Source organism: Mchenga conophoros, linkage group LG17 (assembly GCF_057382185.1).
Source record: "Mchenga conophoros isolate Kocher_MC1m ecotype Shallow Benthic linkage group LG17, M_conophoros_male_GT1.1, whole genome shotgun sequence".
Lineage (NCBI taxonomy): Eukaryota > Metazoa > Chordata > Actinopteri > Cichliformes > Cichlidae > Mchenga > Mchenga conophoros.
Genome location: NC_140542.1, coordinates 16,888,800 through 16,908,697, shown reverse-complemented (window position 1 = coordinate 16,908,697; position 19,898 = coordinate 16,888,800). Strand labels below are relative to the sequence as shown.

Here is a 19,898-nt window from a genome sequence, read left to right as displayed (position 1 = left end):
ACAGTTAATTACTGGTTGTCAGCAGATTAGAAATGCAACCCTCCTGTCTCCAGATAGCTGGATGAAGGTGAGGCAAAATGTGTTTAAATGTAGTATTTATTTTTTTCTATCCCTTCAGTAGTTAACTTCCTTCAGTATCCAGATTAAGGAGGAGTGAATATTTTTTCTGATGCCTATAATATACACTGTGTAGAGTATGTACTGTATATATGCTGGTGAGTAATATACAGAGATTACTCTCTCAAATGACCTCTATTGGGCTGAACTGGAAATAGTGTTAGACACTGAATGGAGTCCCTATACTGCGTGACTGACTCTTATTCTCTAATCTATATAATGGCACACACAGGTTAGATTAATATGGATGATGGATCCCAGCATTGGTTGATGTTGGTAGGTTCTGACAACCTTTGGGGACGTCACTGATAAAATGTAAATCCTCATAACGTCACTTAATGTGATTGGTTGGGGTGGGTGGGGGTCGCTGCGTGTGCTCAGTCACTCCGTCGTTGCTTGACAAGCTGTTAGATGTTCTGTCTTTATATGTGACATGCCACCACTCACACACACAGACATGCATGAAACACAATACCACCCCATATGTACTCTGCCACCTACATGACACAATGTATAAATAATATGATCACACAGATGATACACAATGATACTAGCTTTCAAAAAGAAAAAGCGTAATGATGTGCAGCAAAGAGAGCGATTACTCACTGTTCATCAGTCAAATGTTTCCTATTGAGCTCTTGAGTTATTCTGAATTGAGTGATTCTGAACACAGGTTACCAGAAAGGCTCCAAAATAAGAAAATTTGAAATCCAAGGGAAGCGAATACTTTCTGAATGCATTTTATTATGTTTGACTATATGTTTGACTTGTGCTCATGTGTGAATGTTAGCTTGGGCTTCTAGATAAAATGATGTGTGGTGGTAATCGGTAAGGGCGTTTTGGTTATATCAGCGTTATTCCCCAGTATCATGTTCATTTTTTAAAATGATTTCAGGGTGTATCTTGGCCCTGGCAGCACAGGCACAGACAGTTTGATTTGCATTATCAGTATCAGTTAAGATTGAGACATCATCGCTCTGGGGTGTCCTGTAGCGATACTGCTAACAGCTCATTAGAATGATAAAGAGTAAGACTGAAGAAAAGTTGTCAGTTTAATATCATACAGATACAGACGGATATCATCCAGGCACACACAGAAATTAGTTTGGGAAATATTTATCATAGTTTGCGAGTCTTTTGCACCATTCAGTCCAGCTCATAATTAATTGGCAAATTCCAGAGCCATTAGTTACACAAGGTCACTAAGCAGAGAAACACTGATTAATCTTAGTGTATGTGTGAGAAACTGCATACAGCACCAAATCCGACACTGAAATAGGCAACTTGTAGTGTTAAAATTTGCAACTTAATTGTATTATTGTATTATATGTTTAACTGCTCATTAAACACATATTCTCTCTCTCTCTCCCTCTCTCTCTCTCTCTCTCTCTCTCAATCTTTTTTTAAAAAATTGTGTTTTAGTCTCTGAAAGACTCAACTCTGCGTGCATCTGTGTGGTTGATCTGTCACCATGAAGCATCAGTCTATTTCCCGATGGTTGAGTCAGCTGGGACTGCCACAGTACTGCACAGCACTGGAGCAGGAATATGATGGCGTAGAGGTAATACAAGTACATGTGCACACGCAGCAGCACAACCCACATGTTTTTTAGCATCCGAGTTTTTAAATGGACTCGTGAAGCTGTTGTAAATTATATAAAACAACAAGCTTAGAGGAAAACCTCTTGAGGAAAATGATGTTTACTGGAAAGTAACCATCATTTTCTAGCGCTCAAGAAAAGGTTTTCTGTGGGTAGTTAACCTGCCAACGCTTTAGAAGTGTTTTAGTGTTGATTGTTAATCATTTTAACTATGGTATTCAGACATGGTATAGAAATGCCAAAAATGACTGAAATTGCTACCAATGAGAGCGCGGGATACCGCTGATTAGAGATCCGAATCGGTTACCTAGGCAACCAAATGGCAATCGGCTTCAAAGTGATGTGTGACAAGTGAATCCATTCCAGTATGAGCCAGCTTAAAGGACATATAATACTTTTGTCATTTTTACGTATATATTTTTAGTTTTGGTAGTTCTTGTCCTAAGTTGGGTGAAAAAACAAACAAACAAACAAATCAAATACAAGAAGAACCACAAAAGGACTCCACTGATGATTTGGATAAACATTTTGAACTACAGAGGACATTTAAAAAAAAAATTTAAAAACAGTTGTTTGAGCAGATAATGAGATTTGCATGATCATATATCAGATGTTGAGTTAATTTAAGTTGGAAGATCTATACAGACCTATACAGAGGGCACAACATCTTTGTTTCTCTAGAGAAAGTGACATGATTGATAGTAATAATATAAAAGGTGTTTTATTGTCCCCGTGAGCTGTGTGATAAATACATTGTAATTTGAATGAACTGACCTTTTTAAGTAGTCACACAATGTTTGCATTCCAACAACTGAAATAGTGGTGGTTATTAAGGCAGTTTCCCACGACTGACTACTAAAGCAGCCTTATAAAACTTCATCACCGGCCTGAATGGACAGCGATGTGGAGGCTGTTCAGCCATTACCCAACTTCATGCTGAATGGTACACAGCCTTTGGCTAGGGGACAAGATTCATGAGCCAATAAGACATGAATTATTGCGTTACCTCTAGCTAATGTTTACCCAGAATGCATCTGTGCATAGTGAAGGCATAATAGAGAAAATACAAGAAAGCTTGCGCAAGAAAAGGCTATTCTAGTCACGTTTAAATGAAAGAGTGTAGATATAAGTTGTTATGTGAAATATTTTCTCAATATTAAATGGATGAAATTCTGAGCGTGGATCTACATGTAGCTAATACTTTAGGATGTACACTGTGTATTTTTTTTTTTCAGTGTAAAGGAAAGTCTCTGTAAGGTCTGACATATATATACTTAAGGTGATGGTGAGGAGTTGTTTGCACTTCTTGTTACACTCTAATTGCTGTTATGGGAGGATAAAACTAAGAACTATCCCCTACCTCTTTCTTGACCATCCTCCATTCATAATGAAGTCAGTGCAGTGTTGCTAACCTTCCTATTCATATTAGAACAACAACATGAGGTTCAGTGCCTCTGAGCCATCCATGCTTGTGAAAACAAACCTAACTAAACTAACATCATTAACACAGCCTTTCCCAGTGTTGGGGTCATTATTCCAAAAAAATAATGTATTACATGCTACTTCTTACTGTTCTTGCAGTATGTTACTTAAAGAGAAAGTAATTTGTTACACTACTAGTTACATTACTTTCTCGTTACTCCGTGAATTGACCTAAAATGCATCGTCATGTAATTACCAGCTAATAACATAAAGGTTGGGTTACAGTTCCACACACCACCACAAATCTCTCTGCTAATGTAGACGCACATAGAACTTTCTTTTAGGGTTTACATAATAAGAAAGCTGACAACACAACATGAAAACATCCCTAATAGACTTTAAAGCCATTGTGATTCTACTTTAGAAACATGCACAGGTAGAAATGGAGAATGGAAGTCTGGCTGTATGTCAATGCCTTTGTTGAAGTTCAGCGTCTGGGTGCTGGGCTGCGATTAGCATGAACTCAGCTTTATCGTCTTTCTGGGTTCTTTGCTATCTTTGTGTTAGCAATATAATGTTGTTGTTTCTGTACTTGATGCTGTTAGCACTTAACCGTCACACTCTTATCCTTTCTAAGTATATACTTTGATTATAGTAACACGTTAAACCCAAAACTTCTTGCTGCAGTAATGTTTTTTTTAATATCTGCCTGGATGTTGGATGTTTGCTTGGGTTCTCTCCGCTTCCTCCCACAGTCCAAAGACATGCAGTTAGTGGGGTTAGATTAATAGGCCATTCTAAATTGTCCATAGGTGTGGATGGTTGTCTGTCTCTGTGTTAGCCCTGCAACAGACTGGTGAGCTGTCCAGTGTGCACCCTGCCTCTCAGCCTAAGCCCCCCTCCAGCCCCGCCGTGACCCTGAAAAAGGATAAGAGGAAGAGAATGGATGCATGTATTATAGATTTTGAGGTGATGATGATTCTTGATTTCTCTTGATTATCCCCAAAACTACAGTTAACAGTTAACGTACAGCATTTAGTTAGAGAACATGGATGTTGTCTTTCTCAGCCCCACCTTATAATTTAACCTGTGTCTCCACTGGAGATAGAAGTGCTGCTTTTTTAAAATTTTCTGCCACGTGATTCAAATGTCAAAGAGTTTGACATTTAAATTCAACAGGCCATTTTATTACCAAAAATATCGATTCCTGCAGGATTTTAAAAAATTCCAGATCACTGCGCCACAGTGAGATGTTTAATGTCCGGAAACATCCCCACATCTCTGCTTGTCTTTTCATGTACTTGCACCTTCATTGTTGAAATAACATTTACGCTGGCAAAACCAACATCCACAACTGCTATGTCAACTCTCCACAGGACTGGTATGGGAGTTCATATTGTTGTTCAGCTCTGCGTGATGTGGAAAACAGAGAAAAAAGAAAACATGTCAACTTGCTGTTCCATGCAGACGGAGATGAGAAAGACAGGAGAGGGAGGGAGAGATTCTGAGATAGAGAGACAGACAGAAAGACTTATCTCTCTCTCTCGCTCCCTCTCATGCACACACCTTGAACTGTGTGTGTGTGATGAGCTGAACAAATGTAGTATCTTTCTTGACTTGCCAACATGTTATTATTGAGCTGTTTAGGCATGTTGAGCCCAGTGACCATCTGTCACATGTGTTGTATGCACCTTGATAAACTCAGGTTCATCTCTTGTAATTTTCTTTTTTTCCCTTTTGTTTTTCGTGTGTGTGTGTGTGTGTGTGCACTTTTGTGCACGGATGAGGCAGAGTTGGTTTGTGTGCATGTATTTGGCTACTTGTGGATGCAGGTGAGCAGTTTCTTACTTGCAGTGTGCTTGTGCGCCCTTTCACTGTGATTTTAATTTGTCTGTGTGTGTTTACATTCATGGGTGCCCACTGCATGCTCAGAGTCTAAATAGAGCAGTGTTTGTCATGAGCCATGAGAATAGTCATATTGTTGAGCAATCAGAACAAAAAGCCCTTGGTCTGAGCTCAGAGCAGCGTGTGATGACACACTGTGTCACATGTACATGTCTGTGTGTGTTGTGGGTTTTTTTTTTCCGTTTGGTTACAAGCGTACTATAGAAGGTTGGGTTATGGTTCAAAGATTTGGTAGGTCTCTACTTCAAAGGTCATGTAAGTTAATAACACAGCGAGTGTGGAAGTGTGGCAGGGTGTGTGTTAAGACAGTGTAATGACAGCAGCAGGATGAGAGGTGGAGATGACACATTGGAAGATAAGAGGTCACTTGTGGTCTCAGCCTTTTTATTATGCACTGCTTTCTGAAAATCTTGTGAATGCCATAACTCAAGATGGAAGTCATCTAGGATCTTCAAATACAGGGAGTGCAGAATTATTAGGCAAATGAGTATTTTGTCCACATCACCCTCTTCATGCATGTTGTCTTACTCCAAGCTGTATAGGCTCGAAAGCCTACTACCAATTAACACATACTGTGTGAAAAAGGTGACTGAAAAGGAAAAACTTAATGCATCATGGGAGTCCCCCAGCAGCCTATGCCTATTGCAGCATAACTAAGGGAGGATTCAGGGTCACCTGGTCCAGCCCTAACTATGTGCTTTACCAAAAAGGAAAGTTTTAAATCTAATCTTAAAAGTAGAGATAGTGTCTGTCTCCTGAATCCAAACTGGAAGCTGGTTCCAGAGAAGAGGTGCCTGAAAACTGAAGGCTCTCCCTCCCATTCTACTTTTTCATAGCAATGGCTATGAAAACAGGAATTGCAATGAGCAATGTGTGAGCTAGCATCGCAGTTTTGGTATAAACTTTAATGCACCATTTATTAAAGTTTACAGTTCCTCTAAGCATCACAAGTATATGCATCAATACGTGTAATGTTATCATAGACCAACACAGAGGTCACAGGGAGTCCTAAAATAAATAATATACAGGACTAATAGCAGGTTGTATGTGACAAGCCTGGTTTGATGCAGATGTAGAGGATTGTATGAAAACATCATCCTAAAATGAAAAAAATTATAATGGAATGAGTTTGATTTAGAGTGTTTATAAAATGAAGGGGAGGAGCAGGAACAATCCAGCATCAGAATAAAGATTACACCACCATGGATGGAAGATGTTTCTATGAACAGCTTTGCACATCACTGTCTACACGTTTACCTCCATAAGGTGTTGTGTTACTGGTGTTAGAATAGAATTAGAATTCAACTTTGTCATTGCACATGCACAGGTACAGAGCAACGAAATGCAGTTTGCATCCATCCAGAAGTGCTTTAGTGATATAGATATATTACAATATATATTAGCAATAATATAGATATATGAGTATATTACAGAAATGGGTCTATTATGGTATGTTATAATGTACACGGTATGAAGTATGTTGTGAATATTCTATAACTATAGGTATGTACAGGCTGTAGTGAGTACAAGCTATGTACAGGATATGAACAGGATATAAATATGAAAAACTATACAGAATATGAAATAAATAACTTTACAGAATCTGAGATATACAGCTATACAGAAATGGGAACTATGCAAGTTGTAAACAGTTGTAGGGTTAAAAATTATCGTATGTACAGAATGATTATTTACACAGAGCTATACAGTAGTGCAGTTAAGATAAGTGAGGGTGTGGATAATTCCTACAGAGGCTATATAAAGTGCTAGTGGTTGTGAGTGGTGGTTCAGTCCATGTTATTATTGTGTGTTTGAGGGTACAGTTGTCCAGTGTGTGTGTGTGTGTGTGTGTGTGTGTGTGTGTTCAGTCCATGAGTTAACGTGGGTCAGATGTCAGGAGGCAGAGTTCAGGAGTCTGACGGTTGTGGGGAAGAAGCTGTTCCGGTACCTGGTGGTCTTAGTCCGGAGGCTCCTGTAGCGCCTCCCAGAGGGCAGGAGGGTGAAGAGTCCATGTGATGGGTGACTGGGGTCTCTGATGATTTTCCCAGCCCTTTTCAGACACCGCTTCCTGTAGATGTCTTTTATGGCAGGAAGTGGTGCTCTGGCGATGCGCTGGGCAGTTTTCACGACCCTCTGTAACGCCTTCCGGTCCGAGGCAGAGCAGTTCCCGTACCAGACTGTTATACAGTTGGTCAGGATGCTCTCGATGGTGCAACGATAGAAGTTCACCAGGATGTCTGAGGACAGGTGGTTCTTCCTCAGAGTCCTCAAGAAGAAGAGGCGCTGGTGAGCCTTCTTGACCAGCTTGGAGCAGTTGGTCGTCCAGGTGAGATCCTCGGAGATATGGACTCCCAGGAACTTGAAGCTGCTCACACGCTCCACAGCCGTCCCCTTAATGTGGATGGGTGGATGTGGGTCAGCATTCCTCCTGTAGTCCACGATGAGCTCCTTGGTCTTCTCGGTGTTAAGCAGCAGGTTGTTTGTGTCGCACCACTCAGCCAGACGATCCACCTCCTCCCTGTAGGCGGCCTCATCGTTGTCACTGATGAGGCCAATCACCGTGGTGTCATCTGCAAACTTAATGATGGTGTTGGAACCATCAGCAGGTCTGCAGTCGTGGGTGAAGAGGGAGTAGAGGAAAGGGCTCATCACACAGCCTTGTGGTACACCGGTGTTGCTTCATACTTCATGTTGTGCAGGTTGGGGGATCAGATGTCCCTCTATAAGGGGGACTGCACAGCATTTTTATGCTTTCCCCCCTCTCCCACATCTTGAACCAATGTCCCACATTTTACAGGCTCTGCAGGACATCCACCTTTCTAAACACTGGATTTTCCTCAGTACATATAAAGTTGGTGCTTTTATCATGAACAAATATATCATTCTGTGCAATATAGTGGAAAATACCACGAAGCAGATGACATATATACTGAGAAATAGAGTTATTTTTCAGTTTCACATAAGAGAAAAAAATGGTGTGAAGCGACACAGTATATTTGTGTGATATTTGGCTAAAGATTCATAAATTGTCAGCTAGTGCTCCAAAAAGACCTATGGATACATCCTTACTCAAACCTATAGACTGTTACCAGACAGAACCGCAGCTGAAATAACAAGGGGGAGTGAAAACTTCCCTTTATTCTTATTGTGTTTACCTAGCAAGAGTTGAAAAGTCCGACATGCGGCTTATTGTGATCTAGTCACCCTGTGTGCATGTCTGGTGTGGCTACTCAGCAGCCATACATTACAGGGAATGAAAAAATCTTTTCAATTTGTTATTGTTGCAATTGCATTCTCTTAATAAAACCCAGTATCTACAGTGCAGACTCTGCTACTGAAAGTTTTTGAGATACCTACAAAAAATGTCCAGTTCACCAGCAGTTTAATGCTCTAAAGATTTATTTCAGTCCTTCATGTTGGAGTCTCAGATGTTAACACATGGCAGCACTGCACTTTAAAGATGTTATGTGGACTCTGCTGACTCCATTGCTTCTTCTGGCACATTTGCAAGTGGCAGGACGTCACGAGGAAAGGTGTACTCAGTCATGTTGCAAAGTCCGGACACCACACAGCAGCTCAAGGCGCTGCGGAAAACCTCCATTTTGCACGCCTCATACCACTCATTGGTTAAAGCGTCGTAGTACTCAACTTTCGAAGTGTTGAAGAAGTCGAGGAAACCCCCGACGACAAAGAGGCGATCGTCAATTACCTCAATGCCAAAGTTGCTGCGGGGGGTCAGCATAGAGGACACGAGGTTCCACGTATTGGAATGTGGGTTGTAAGCCTCAGCGGTGCGCAGACGATTGTTTCCATCGAAGCCACCAACCTAAAAGTAAATACGTGGGTCAAATGATTGAATGTAAGTGTAACCAGCTTCACCGTACCCCTGTAAGAAAATGTACCTGCTATATGTCTTTAGCTGTTTTTGCACAGATACTCCAGAAAATGACTGAAGAATTAAGTTGCAATACTGTCCAAAGTTTCCCTTAATATGTAGCAGATACAAGGAGATTGTTTACCTTAGGTGTGATCTGACTACTGGAAATACTCTGATTGGTTTAGGGTTTTACCTGGATAAAGCGAACAGCTACCTGACATATTCTCATGCTGTTATATGGAGTTTACACATAAAAGTTGTTTAAAAAAGGCCCATTAACGTCCCAGTATTTGCATCCTCACAGGCCCACATTTGTTGGGAATGTCTAGAAAAGATCAGGGTGCAGTGGTGTGTGAAAATGACTTCTGAATTAAAAGGAGAAAGTAAAATAAAGTAGAAGCCAGCTGTTGTGGAAGTCTGTATGAGACCTTTTTTCACTCAAGCCTCAACTACAGCTATTAAAGCACTGTTGTCTATCACACCACGCTATTATCAACAAAGATGAATAGCCCTCGACAAAAAGTATTTGTGTTTTCAGTATAAATGTCTTCACAGCTCTTTTGCCTTTAGTCCAAAAAGGAACATTGAGTTCCAGTCCTTTCTTCCTATAACAGATTAAAGTAGCCCTGACAGGCCTTGGGGCCTAAAAGCCTGATCAAAGACCCTGAGGTCAGCACCAGGGTAAGGTCACTGCATTCTGCTGATAATAACTTTTCCTTTATTTGAATAGAGACTTAGTCTGAATAGAAAATAAATACTAAACGGTAGCTAGCTAAATAAAGAAAGAAGTGTGTCTCAGAAGGTGAGACTAAAATCTTTGCTTTTTACCAAAGGGTGCAGCTGCAAAACAACTAAATAAGTGGTTTTAAGGCAAATAGCAAGATAAAATTTACAGCTAAAATGCCTACCGTCCCCAGAGGATGAGTTCTAATCACTTGGCTTATTCCCTCATTTTTCTAAAGGTGTTGCAGGATGAGTTTGAAATTGTCTCTAACATATGTCCTCTATGGAACGATGAGGATGACAATGTTGGTTTTGAATAAGTATTTCTGTTGTACTGAGTGAAATGTGAAATCATGAGTGAAATCATTAAAGACACAACATTTTGGTAATGGGGAACATGAAAAGAAAAATGAGGCAGAAACATCATTAATCGGTTAAATTAATACATAGAATGAGTAAGAATGCCTTCTCTGAACCTGTGGTCAGGATAGGAATCTGATCATTGATAAATACAAAACAAAGTTAGCAAAATTCTGTGTCAGCCAAATCTGTGTTAAGCCTTGCTGATCAAAGCACATTACAGATTTGATTTGTATGTTACGTGAGTGTCAGCACTACTTTGTGGTCTTACTGCAAAGACATGATCCGCATATGCAATGACACCTATCCCGCTGCAGCGGCTGTTCATGGGACTGATCATCGTCCACTGGTTGCTCTCTGGGTTGTAATATTCAGCTGTCTGCAGACACTCGTTGCCATTGAATCCACCACAAATGTAAATCTGAAAACAAAAAAGGGACATTAAATATCTTTACATTTCTTAGATTTCAGTTGGAAACAATGTTACCTGTAAGTGAAATGTTTCCACATCATTTGTGAAGTAAGACCGATACTCAGTACCCAAGTGTCCAACTGAAAAATACAAATGTGTAATAACAAATGTGTGTGTTTTACAATTACCTGTCATAAAAACATGTTTATGCACCCAACTTTTACCTGAGTATGTGGGACTTCTTTCAGTCAGAAAGCCAGAAATGAATCAAACATAACATTCAATCAATAAGGCTAATTTTTCTGTTCAGGAATGCAGATAAATAATTGTAATCTGGGATCTTAATATAATAAAATAATGATGTGTTTTACTATTTTTTTAATATCTGTTATATTTTAGTTGACAAGTCAACTCAACTAAAGTACTGTACATAAATGCAAAGATGCACTTGTGATCAGTTAGAAACAAAATAGATATATATTAGTATATTTTTCAACTTTTTCAACTATACTTTTAAATTTGAAAACATGAACACAGAAACCAGTTTGTGACCTATCTTGCACCTCGCTTCACTGTAAAAATGTGTATTCCCTGACTGGTTGGCAAGTGGTTGCTGGAGGTTGATGGCTGTCACTACTGTGAAATTGTAACCAGGAAGGTGTTGCACCACAAGCCTCCTTGTGTTTCCTTTGGTCGTAAGCAGACTGTTGAGGTTTGCATGGAGTACTCTGACTTGTCTGCAAATACTCACAAACTATTTGCTGTAGAAATCTGTAGAGTCTTTCATACAACCACTGCCTAACCAGCTGAGGAGTACACATTTTTCCCTAGCAACTGGTTGTTACCAAAGGTTGCTGACAGGTCTCTAGGCCTGTGTGCCTGAGACCCTACTCTATTTCTCTGCTACTCTTTTACTTCACCCACCCGGTTGTTAAGTGTTGTGCAGCTGGCGTCGCTCCTCTGTTCGTGCATCGGTGCAATAAGACTCCACTGGTTGATTTCAGGTTGATAGCGCTCTGCACTGCTGAGTCGTACATGCCCGTCGAAGCCTCCCAGGGCATAGATGAACCCGTTCAACACAGTCACACTCACATAGCAGCGGCAGGAGTGCATGGGCCCCACCTTACAGGCACGAGTGGTCAGGTCAAACCTACGGACGCTGCTGAAATGCTCCACCTTGTCGAAGCCACCAATGAAGTAGACGTACCCGTTGAGAAAGGCGGCTCCATGATAAGCACGAGGAAACTCGAGGTTGTTCGTTACGTTGACCCAGCGGTTAGCCCGGCAATCGTAGGCCTCGATGCCGTTAGTTGGATTACCACCACTCCACCCCCCAATGGCCAGCAGGATGGAATGAGGCAGGCGGGGACGAACAAGATGGTGACACAAGCCAGACATGAAGGGTCTGCTTCCTAGACCATGTATGTCTAAGATGGCATTACTTATCATGGACAGGCACTCAGAATTGGCCCCCACCAGCTCACTAGACAGCACATTGTCCTTTAGGTAGTCTGACGTCATCAATCCCAGTCGGACCTACAGAGAGATGACAGAAGAGAATATGACTTGGAGAATAGAAAAAACACTGAATTTCAACTACATCAGTTTTAGTAAACTCAAGCTTCTTTAGGATAATGCTCCTAATGTTGTTTAATTTTCTTATTGATAGCAAGAGAGCGACCAAAGTCAGACACCATTAGCCTTTTCGTCAGCAGGGACAGTTTTTAGTCATAGCCCTAGCAACTATACTTAATAAATATAATTTATTCTATAGTATGTGTGTAGAGATCTCATACGGTTTTAATGCTCTTGAAGAGAATTTCTTAAATGTGGTTTGGCTACAGCTGAAAAGAGCAACATCTTGAGATATTAAAGCATCCTTACACCCAGATGGAACGACTCAATCTATGACCTAAATGCTGAAGATTTAAGTCCAAATTAAATGTAGTAATGAAAGTTTATAGACCTTGGGCAACAGAGCGGTGAGGTGTTGTTTCCGTTGTACAGGTACATGGCTAATCCACTTTGTAAGCGCTTCATACACAGTGGTCTCCAACTGCACATTGAGGTCGTCTCTATCAAGGATGTCAGCAAGTTCCTCCACAGTTAGCTGCAGGAACTCCTCCTCAAGAACAACCTGCTCAAAGTTACTGATGATGTAGTGGTAGGCCTTGGCGCGTAGTTCGGGTGATAAGCATACTTTTGTGAACTGCCAAATGCCAACGCAGTTCTCTGGGCACAGTTGCTCCCTGAGGAAGTCAGAGCAGAGTTTCACAATGTCCATTGCATTGAGTTGATCAGCTGCCATGAGAAGTTCCACTACATTTTCCTCCGTTATGGAAACTGAGCCGGTGTATGCAAAGTTAATGATGAGTTCCATCATCTCAGGAGACAAGCCAGGTATGTTGAAGACCTGTTTTTCTGGGTTGCTCCAGCGGATGAAAAGAGCCCTGAGGGTAGAGATGGAGACAGAGTAGAGAATATTAAACGGTGTGGAGGCAACAAGATAATAAACTATGTCATGCACAAGTAAGATAAATATATAAAATCTGTTGACAGGAATGGAAATGATTTCCTAATTACATGTGTTACTATGTGATTACTGTGATAGTCTTGTAATGTCTAGTCCATATTGCCATAGAGTATATAACTCCAAAACAGAGTTTGTACATGTTTAGTGCGCTTGATTGTTGGGTTTTCAATGTCTTTATTACATTGGCACCATGTTTATGAAGCTTTTGCCAAACACAATGCAGTCCCACACCACAACAGAGCCTCCACCGTGTTTTAAAGTTAACTCTAGACACTCACTGTTGTACCTCTATGACAAATATTGAAATCAACTCCATAAGGCCAGTTTGCCCTGATCTTTAGTCTAGTTATTGCATAATTTGGCATACCTCAGTCTGTTTCCTTTCCTTATGGAAGTTCCAGTGCATGTTGCTTAATTACAGTCTCTGTTTCCCTTCCACAACCATTTCTTTTCTTTTTTTTTCTTAACATTTATTTATTGGTTTTAACAGGTTTTACATGAACCATGAAACCATTTCTGATGAGGTTTCATGATAAGTAGATGGATTAAATGGTCTTGTGTCATGAATTTGCTGCATTCTTTCTTTTTTCTTAAGGACATGACTTTCAGATACTGTTCATTTGCTGTAGAACATTACTTTTTTTTAATACGTGCTACTCCTTGTTTTGCCTCTGTCAGTGTGCCCCAGGGCAGCTGTGGCTACAACGTAGCTTGCCATTGCCAGTGTGTGAATGTGTGTGTGAATAGGTGAATGACTGAATGTAGTGTAAAGCGCTTTGGGGTCCTTAGGGACTGAGTAAAGCGCTATACAAATGCAGGCCATTTACCATTTGTCTTTAAAATTGATTCTTCACACTAAGTATGCGTTATGTGTAGAAACAATAATGGTTCATCCTTTGAGTTTTAGTGTCCTTTTTATGCTTGAATGATTCATATATCAGCGTTAAATGGCTTAACAAACAAATAAACAAATGAACAAAAACAAAACCATTCCTCGGGTACAAGCACTGGACTAAAAAGGGTGAAAAATGTCCAAACGAAACCTTTACAAGTCTTCAAAAAAACACGTTGAGAACTATTGCTCAAGTGGACTTTTAAAAAATCATCTGTTTCAAAGCAAAATATAAAAAAATGAGAGGCAACTCAAAACTTTTGCTCAGCGTATAACTGTATAACAAAATTCAACATTTTTAGTATCAGGAAGTCTGGTGTGTCTTACTGTATCAAACAGTGGGGAAGATATTAATATAACTTAATAAAACACTTCAATTAGACTTCCCACAATCACCAAGTGATTCACAGTGCTTTTTAAATGGCACATTTACTGAAGTGGAATCTGGAGCTCTGTGAAGGTAAAGATGAAATCTGCAAATGTTTGCATTATGTTTTGGGTGTATCTGTCAGTTGACCGTGACAAAGTCTTTCTATTTGGTAATTTATTTCAACATGTGAACAATATACAAGTACATTTAGAAAAGAAATAAGAGAGAAAAAAAATACTATACAAATTACATACAAAAAAACCATTCTGATTAATTTACATGTTGAAAGGGAGTGGGAAGAAGTATACACTTATTTAATCCCACCCCTTTGCCATAAATTATCAGTGAATATTTAGTCAGCTTCCTTACTGATATAATTTGTAATAAAAATAGTGAACAGATTTCTGATATACTATAATATCACATCATGAATTTTTTGTTTGTTTGTTTGTTTTTAAATAGAGACATTCACTTAATTTAAATATTTTCCTTTTCTTTATAGATCGAGAAGATCATATTTTTATAACTCTTTTTGAACAGTTTTATGTTTGGACATTGCTTTAATTCCATATTCAGTTTGTTCCATAGTTTCACTCCATGAACAGAAACACAAAAACCTTTTCTTGTAGTACGTACCTTCATTGTTTTGAAGTTACAAAAACCCCTTAAATTATAACTTCCTTCTTTCAAAAAAAAAAAAAAACATACTCTGAATATTACCTGGCAGTTCATTATTTTTTGCTTTGAATAGAATTTGTGCTGTTTGGAATTTCACTATATCGTCAATTTTCAATATTTCAGACTGCAAAAATAGTGAGTTTGTATGTTCCCTATAACCTGCATTGTGGATGATTCGAATTGCTTTTTTTTGAAGAGTAAAAAGGGAATGTAATGTGGTTTTATAGTTATTGCCCCAGACCTCTGCACAATAGCTTAAGTATGGTGAAACCAGTGAACAGTAGAGAATATGAAGTGATGTTCTGTCGAATACCTGTTTTGCCTTGTTTAGTACTGCAATGCTTCGTGATACTTTGGAATGAATATATCTTACGTGAGCTCTCCAGTTAAGTTTTTCATCTATTATTACCCCCAGAAATTTATTTTCACTGACTCTTTCAATATCAACACCATTTATTTGAATCTTTGCATTTGTATTTAAACTACTATTTCCAAATAACATCAGTTTAGATTTATTCAAATTTAATGATAATTTGTTTTTATCAAGCCAGAACTTCACTTTACTTATTTCATTAGTCATATCCTCCAATAAATTCTGCAGATCATCACCAGAGCAAAAAATGTTTGTATCGTCAGCAAAGAGAACCATTTTTAATACTTTGGACACTTTACAGATGTCGTTAATGTACAAGTTGAAGAATTTTGGACCCAAAACTGACCCTTGGGGTACACCACAAGCAATGTCCATACATAAGGAGCAACCACCATTTATTTTCACAAACTGCTTTCTGTCACTTAAATAACTCCGGACCCAATCTAAAACTACCCCTCTGACACCATAACGTTCCAGTTTTCTTATTAATATATCATGATCTATAGTGTCAAATGCCTTTGTCAAGTCTATGAATAACCCAGCCACATATTGCTTTTTGTCTATGGAATTTGTGATGTATTCTATTGAATCTAATAGTGCCGATGATGTTGATCTGCTTGATCTGAATCCGTACTGACTCTCAGTGAGTAGTTTATGTTTATCTATAAATTTTTCCAGTCTGTTTTTAAACAGTTTTTCAAGAACTTTTGAGAATTGAGGTAGTAAAGAGACAGGCCTGTAGTTTGTGAAATGGTGTTTGTTTCCAGATTTGTATAGAGGTATAACTTTTGCTATTTTCATTCTGTCTGGAAATCGACCAGTTTGAAATGATAAATTACAGATGTATGTAAATGGTTTTATAATAGCCTCAATGACTCTTTTAACCACTATCATATCAATATCATTACAATCCAAAGATTTGTGATTTTTACATTTTTTGACAATTTCAAGAACTTCATTTTCATCAACGGCTGTGAGAAACATAGAATATGGATTTCTGTCAATCAGTGTATCGGGTTTTTCCTGTGCTTTCCCAGGATGAGTGATTGTTCTTGCTAAATTTGGTCCAGCAGTTACAAAGAATTCATTGAGACTATTTGCCACAACATCCATATTGTATTCTTCATGGTCATTACAAATGAAATACTTGGGATAGTTCTTTTGTCCAGTCCCACATTTTATAACACTGTTCAGGATTTCCCATAATCTTTTATTATTATTTCTATTTATATCTAATTGCTTCTTATAGTATTCCTTTTTACTAAATCTAAGTATATTAGTTAACCTATTTTTATATCTTTTGTATCTGATTTCAGCATCTTTAGTTCTCGTTCTTAAGAACTCTCTGTATAGAGCATTTTTCTTTATACATGCATTTTGCAGACCTTTTGTTATCCATGGACAGTCCATATATTTCTGTTTCCTACTATATTGCTTTATTGGACAGTTGGTATTGTACAGTAATGTAAATATTCTAAGGAATTTATTATAAGCACTATTAACGTCCTGTTCCTGATATACTTCACCCCAGTTTTCCTTCAATAAATCTTTTTTAAATGCATTCATTCTTTCTTCTGTTCTTACTCATCTGTACTCTTTTTTACTGGCCATTTTATTGATCTTGTAATTCCTATCATAGATTGTAAAAATTGGAAGATGGTCACTTATGTCGTTAATCAGGAGTCCACTTACAGTCTTATTTTCAATGTCATTTGCAAAAATGTTGTCTATGAGAGTTGCACAATGTGATGTAATCCTGGTAGGTCTAGTAATTTTAGGGAATAGGTTCATACAGTGCATTGTGTTTATAAATTCCTCAGTGGTTTTATGTTTATTTGGGTTTAGCAAATCAATATTGAAGTCTCCACAAATGAAAACTTTTTTGCGAGCTATTTCAATAAATGTTTCTTCTATCCAGTCTTTAAATGTCTCAATACTACTACCTGGAGCTCTGTATATACAGCTAATGATTACATTTTTACTTTTTTCTTTACAAATTTCAACTGTAATACATTCTAGTACATTATCAATCACCATCGTCATCTTTTCCACCACATTAAATTTCAAGGATTTGTCCACATACAAGGCCACTCCTCCTCCTCCTCCTTTGTTTCGCCTAGTTATAAATGTGAATTCATAACCCTCCAGTTCAAAGTCTGTTCCTTTTTCCATATTGATCCAAGTTTCTGATAAGGCAATGACACTAAATGGATGTGAAAACTGGTTAAGATATTCTTTGATATGACTAAAATTAGCATAGAGACTTCTACAGTTAAAGTGGATAATTGATAATTTATTCTCAGTTTTAATCCTCTGATTGTAGTCTTTATTTGTATAGTAGCAGCAATTGTTATTGTTAGATGAGAAAAAGTTGTTGTCTGGATCTATTTCATATTCCAAGTCATGTGTATTGTGATCCATATAGTTAAATGTTTTCAGTTCCAATTGATCATATTCTGCAACTGTCTGACTGATGCAGCTGATTCTTCCAGATGTATCTGAGTTCTTCCTTCCAGTGTGTGTCATAAGTGAGTGTGTGGTTGTCTGTTACCTTGTTTGCCGTCCAGATCGTGTTGCTCACTGATATTTTTCGAGATCCGCCATATTTTTAATGGTCAGAACTTTGGCTTCCTCTGATGATCCGTTTAGTTTAATGAATATTTTGCAGTTCGTCGTCCAAGTGCCTTGGATTTTTCCCAGCTTCTTAAGGTGTCGCGCTTTTTTGGCTATTTCAGCGTTGTGTTTGGTTAGATGTTCATTGATAAAGACATTAGATCCTTTTAATTTTCTTCCTTGTTTCAGCAGCGTAATCTTGTGCTTTCGATTTACAAACCTTAATATAATAGCCGGTATGTTGCCGTTCCTCCTGGGAAGAGGGTGGCATGCTTCGACAGAGTTACAGTCCAGGGCAATCCCTTTGGACCGCAGGAAAGCAGCCACCTGTTGTTCCGTGGAGCTAATGTCAAGCTCTCCAGGTTCCTCATTGCTGTCAGCGGTCACCGCCTGAGCGTATGACCGGGGTTTAATATGGACCCAGTGATGATGACGTCGTTTATCCTGGAGTATTGTTCCAGGTCAGCGACCTTACTTTCCAGGTATGCAATCTTTTTATCTTTTTCGGCATTTTGGATGCGGAGGAGCTTTACCTCCTCCACAATTTCAATGATATTTTTCTGCTGCAACCTGATAGTAGAAATTTCCTCCATTATGAAGTCAAGGGACTTTTTAATGTCCTCGACTTCCTCAGCTGTCGGTGTCCTCTTCGGCCCCATTTTATCTGGTTACCCTGGTAGCAGCTCAGCTGATTCCTCAGTCAGCCGTTAGCCTGGTAACGTGTTGGCTAGCCTGCAATTACCTCGTTAACTCCGTTAGTCCAGTCCAATATCCTGTATCAAAGTCGTAATCCAGACAGGGTTGTACCAAAAGTTCCAACAATTTGAGTAGTCTTTGCTCCAGAAATTGATGGCCAAATTTCAAAAATCCACAGGACACGATCAAAACACAACTTTCAAACAAATGGCAAACAGGAAGTTAAAACAAAAGTTTTATGATTCAACCCGTTCCTTTTTGTTGGCACTGTTTCACAGACTAAGTACATGAATTACATTTTTCACAGGTATAAACCAGTCAACTGTCCTTCACATTATCAGGTCAGCAACTCACCTGAAGTACGGCGTACAGTTACACAGGATGACCCTGTGGACCGGAAATTCAACATCCTCCACTTTGATGATTGCATCACAAAATTGTCCCTCCGAACGGAGTTCATTATACACTGAGCTCGACTTGTATGGCGGCTGGCCTTCTTCACTCATCTTGAGTTTTGTGACTGTTTTTCTTAGTTTTTTGTCTGAAGTTTGTCTTGAAGTGTTCAGATCACAAAATCAAACCTAACTGTGGAATTTGGGGAATGGAGCCTATGACATCATCATGACTTGGCAACAGTTGCCCCATAGAATTGTTTTGAAATGTATATTTACATTTTTTAATGAACCTTTTCATTGCATAAAAGCTTTGTTTTGATTTGATTTGGATTTAAGAAATTGCATATGAGCCTCACAGATAGCATACAGCATTCTGTATGTTTGCCTCACAGAGTTCAAATAGTAAAATAAGCACTTCAAAACACTCTTACGAATGGACTACAATATCATATTTAGCTCATATTCAACGTTAATAGGACGTTTTTTTCAGATTTTTCTGCATTTTATTGTTTCGTGTGTTGGCTCTATTATTACTGAGGTTCCAGTTGTTGGGGACGTGCTGTACTGGACTCCGTTATGTTGAAATAACAGTTCCCAACAAAAATGCAATCCAGTTTATCTCCCCAGGAAACTACAAACACACAAATAAACATTTGTAACCATCAGTTTTTACCCACGTTTTAATACACAATGCTGTAACATGAACAGAGTCAAAGTATTGTGGATTAGTGATGGTCCTGTTTTTATGCATGCTAGGTCATTGGCACAATTCTTTGTGGACACTACATTATATCCCCTGTACTTTCCTTACTACACAAGCCAAAATATTTGTTATTAAACATATGAGTCTAAAAATACATGACAGTGCCAAACACAGATATTACAAAGTGTGATTTATGGTTAAGCTGTTTTCTTGGGTTGTATAAGACTTT

The 19,898-nt window shown here is 38.8% G+C and overlaps 1 protein-coding gene across 2 annotated transcripts; it reads right to left on the bottom strand.

Annotated features, from left to right (window-relative positions):
* Positions 1-8,044: 8,044 nt before the first annotated feature.
* Positions 8,045-19,160, bottom strand: LOC146555268 (kelch-like protein 10). 2 transcript variants are annotated; one of them, XM_085251852.1, is made up of 5 exons: positions 17,814-18,871; positions 12,383-12,866; positions 11,341-11,952; positions 10,276-10,425; positions 8,045-8,870 (listed from the first exon to the last, which is right to left on the bottom strand). In XM_085251852.1, the coding sequence occupies exons 2-5, from the start codon at positions 12,797-12,799 to the stop codon at positions 8,508-8,510; spliced, it is 1,542 nt and encodes a 513-aa protein (XP_085107978.1). In that variant the 5' UTR covers positions 12,800-12,866; positions 17,814-18,871; the 3' UTR covers positions 8,045-8,507. The 2 variants fall into 2 exon arrangements, with proteins under 2 accessions (XP_085107978.1, XP_085107976.1); XM_085251850.1 differs by lacking the exon at positions 17,814-18,871 and adding an exon at positions 18,926-19,160 and having other exon boundaries at positions 8,047-8,870.
* Positions 19,161-19,898: the final 738 nt, after the last annotated feature.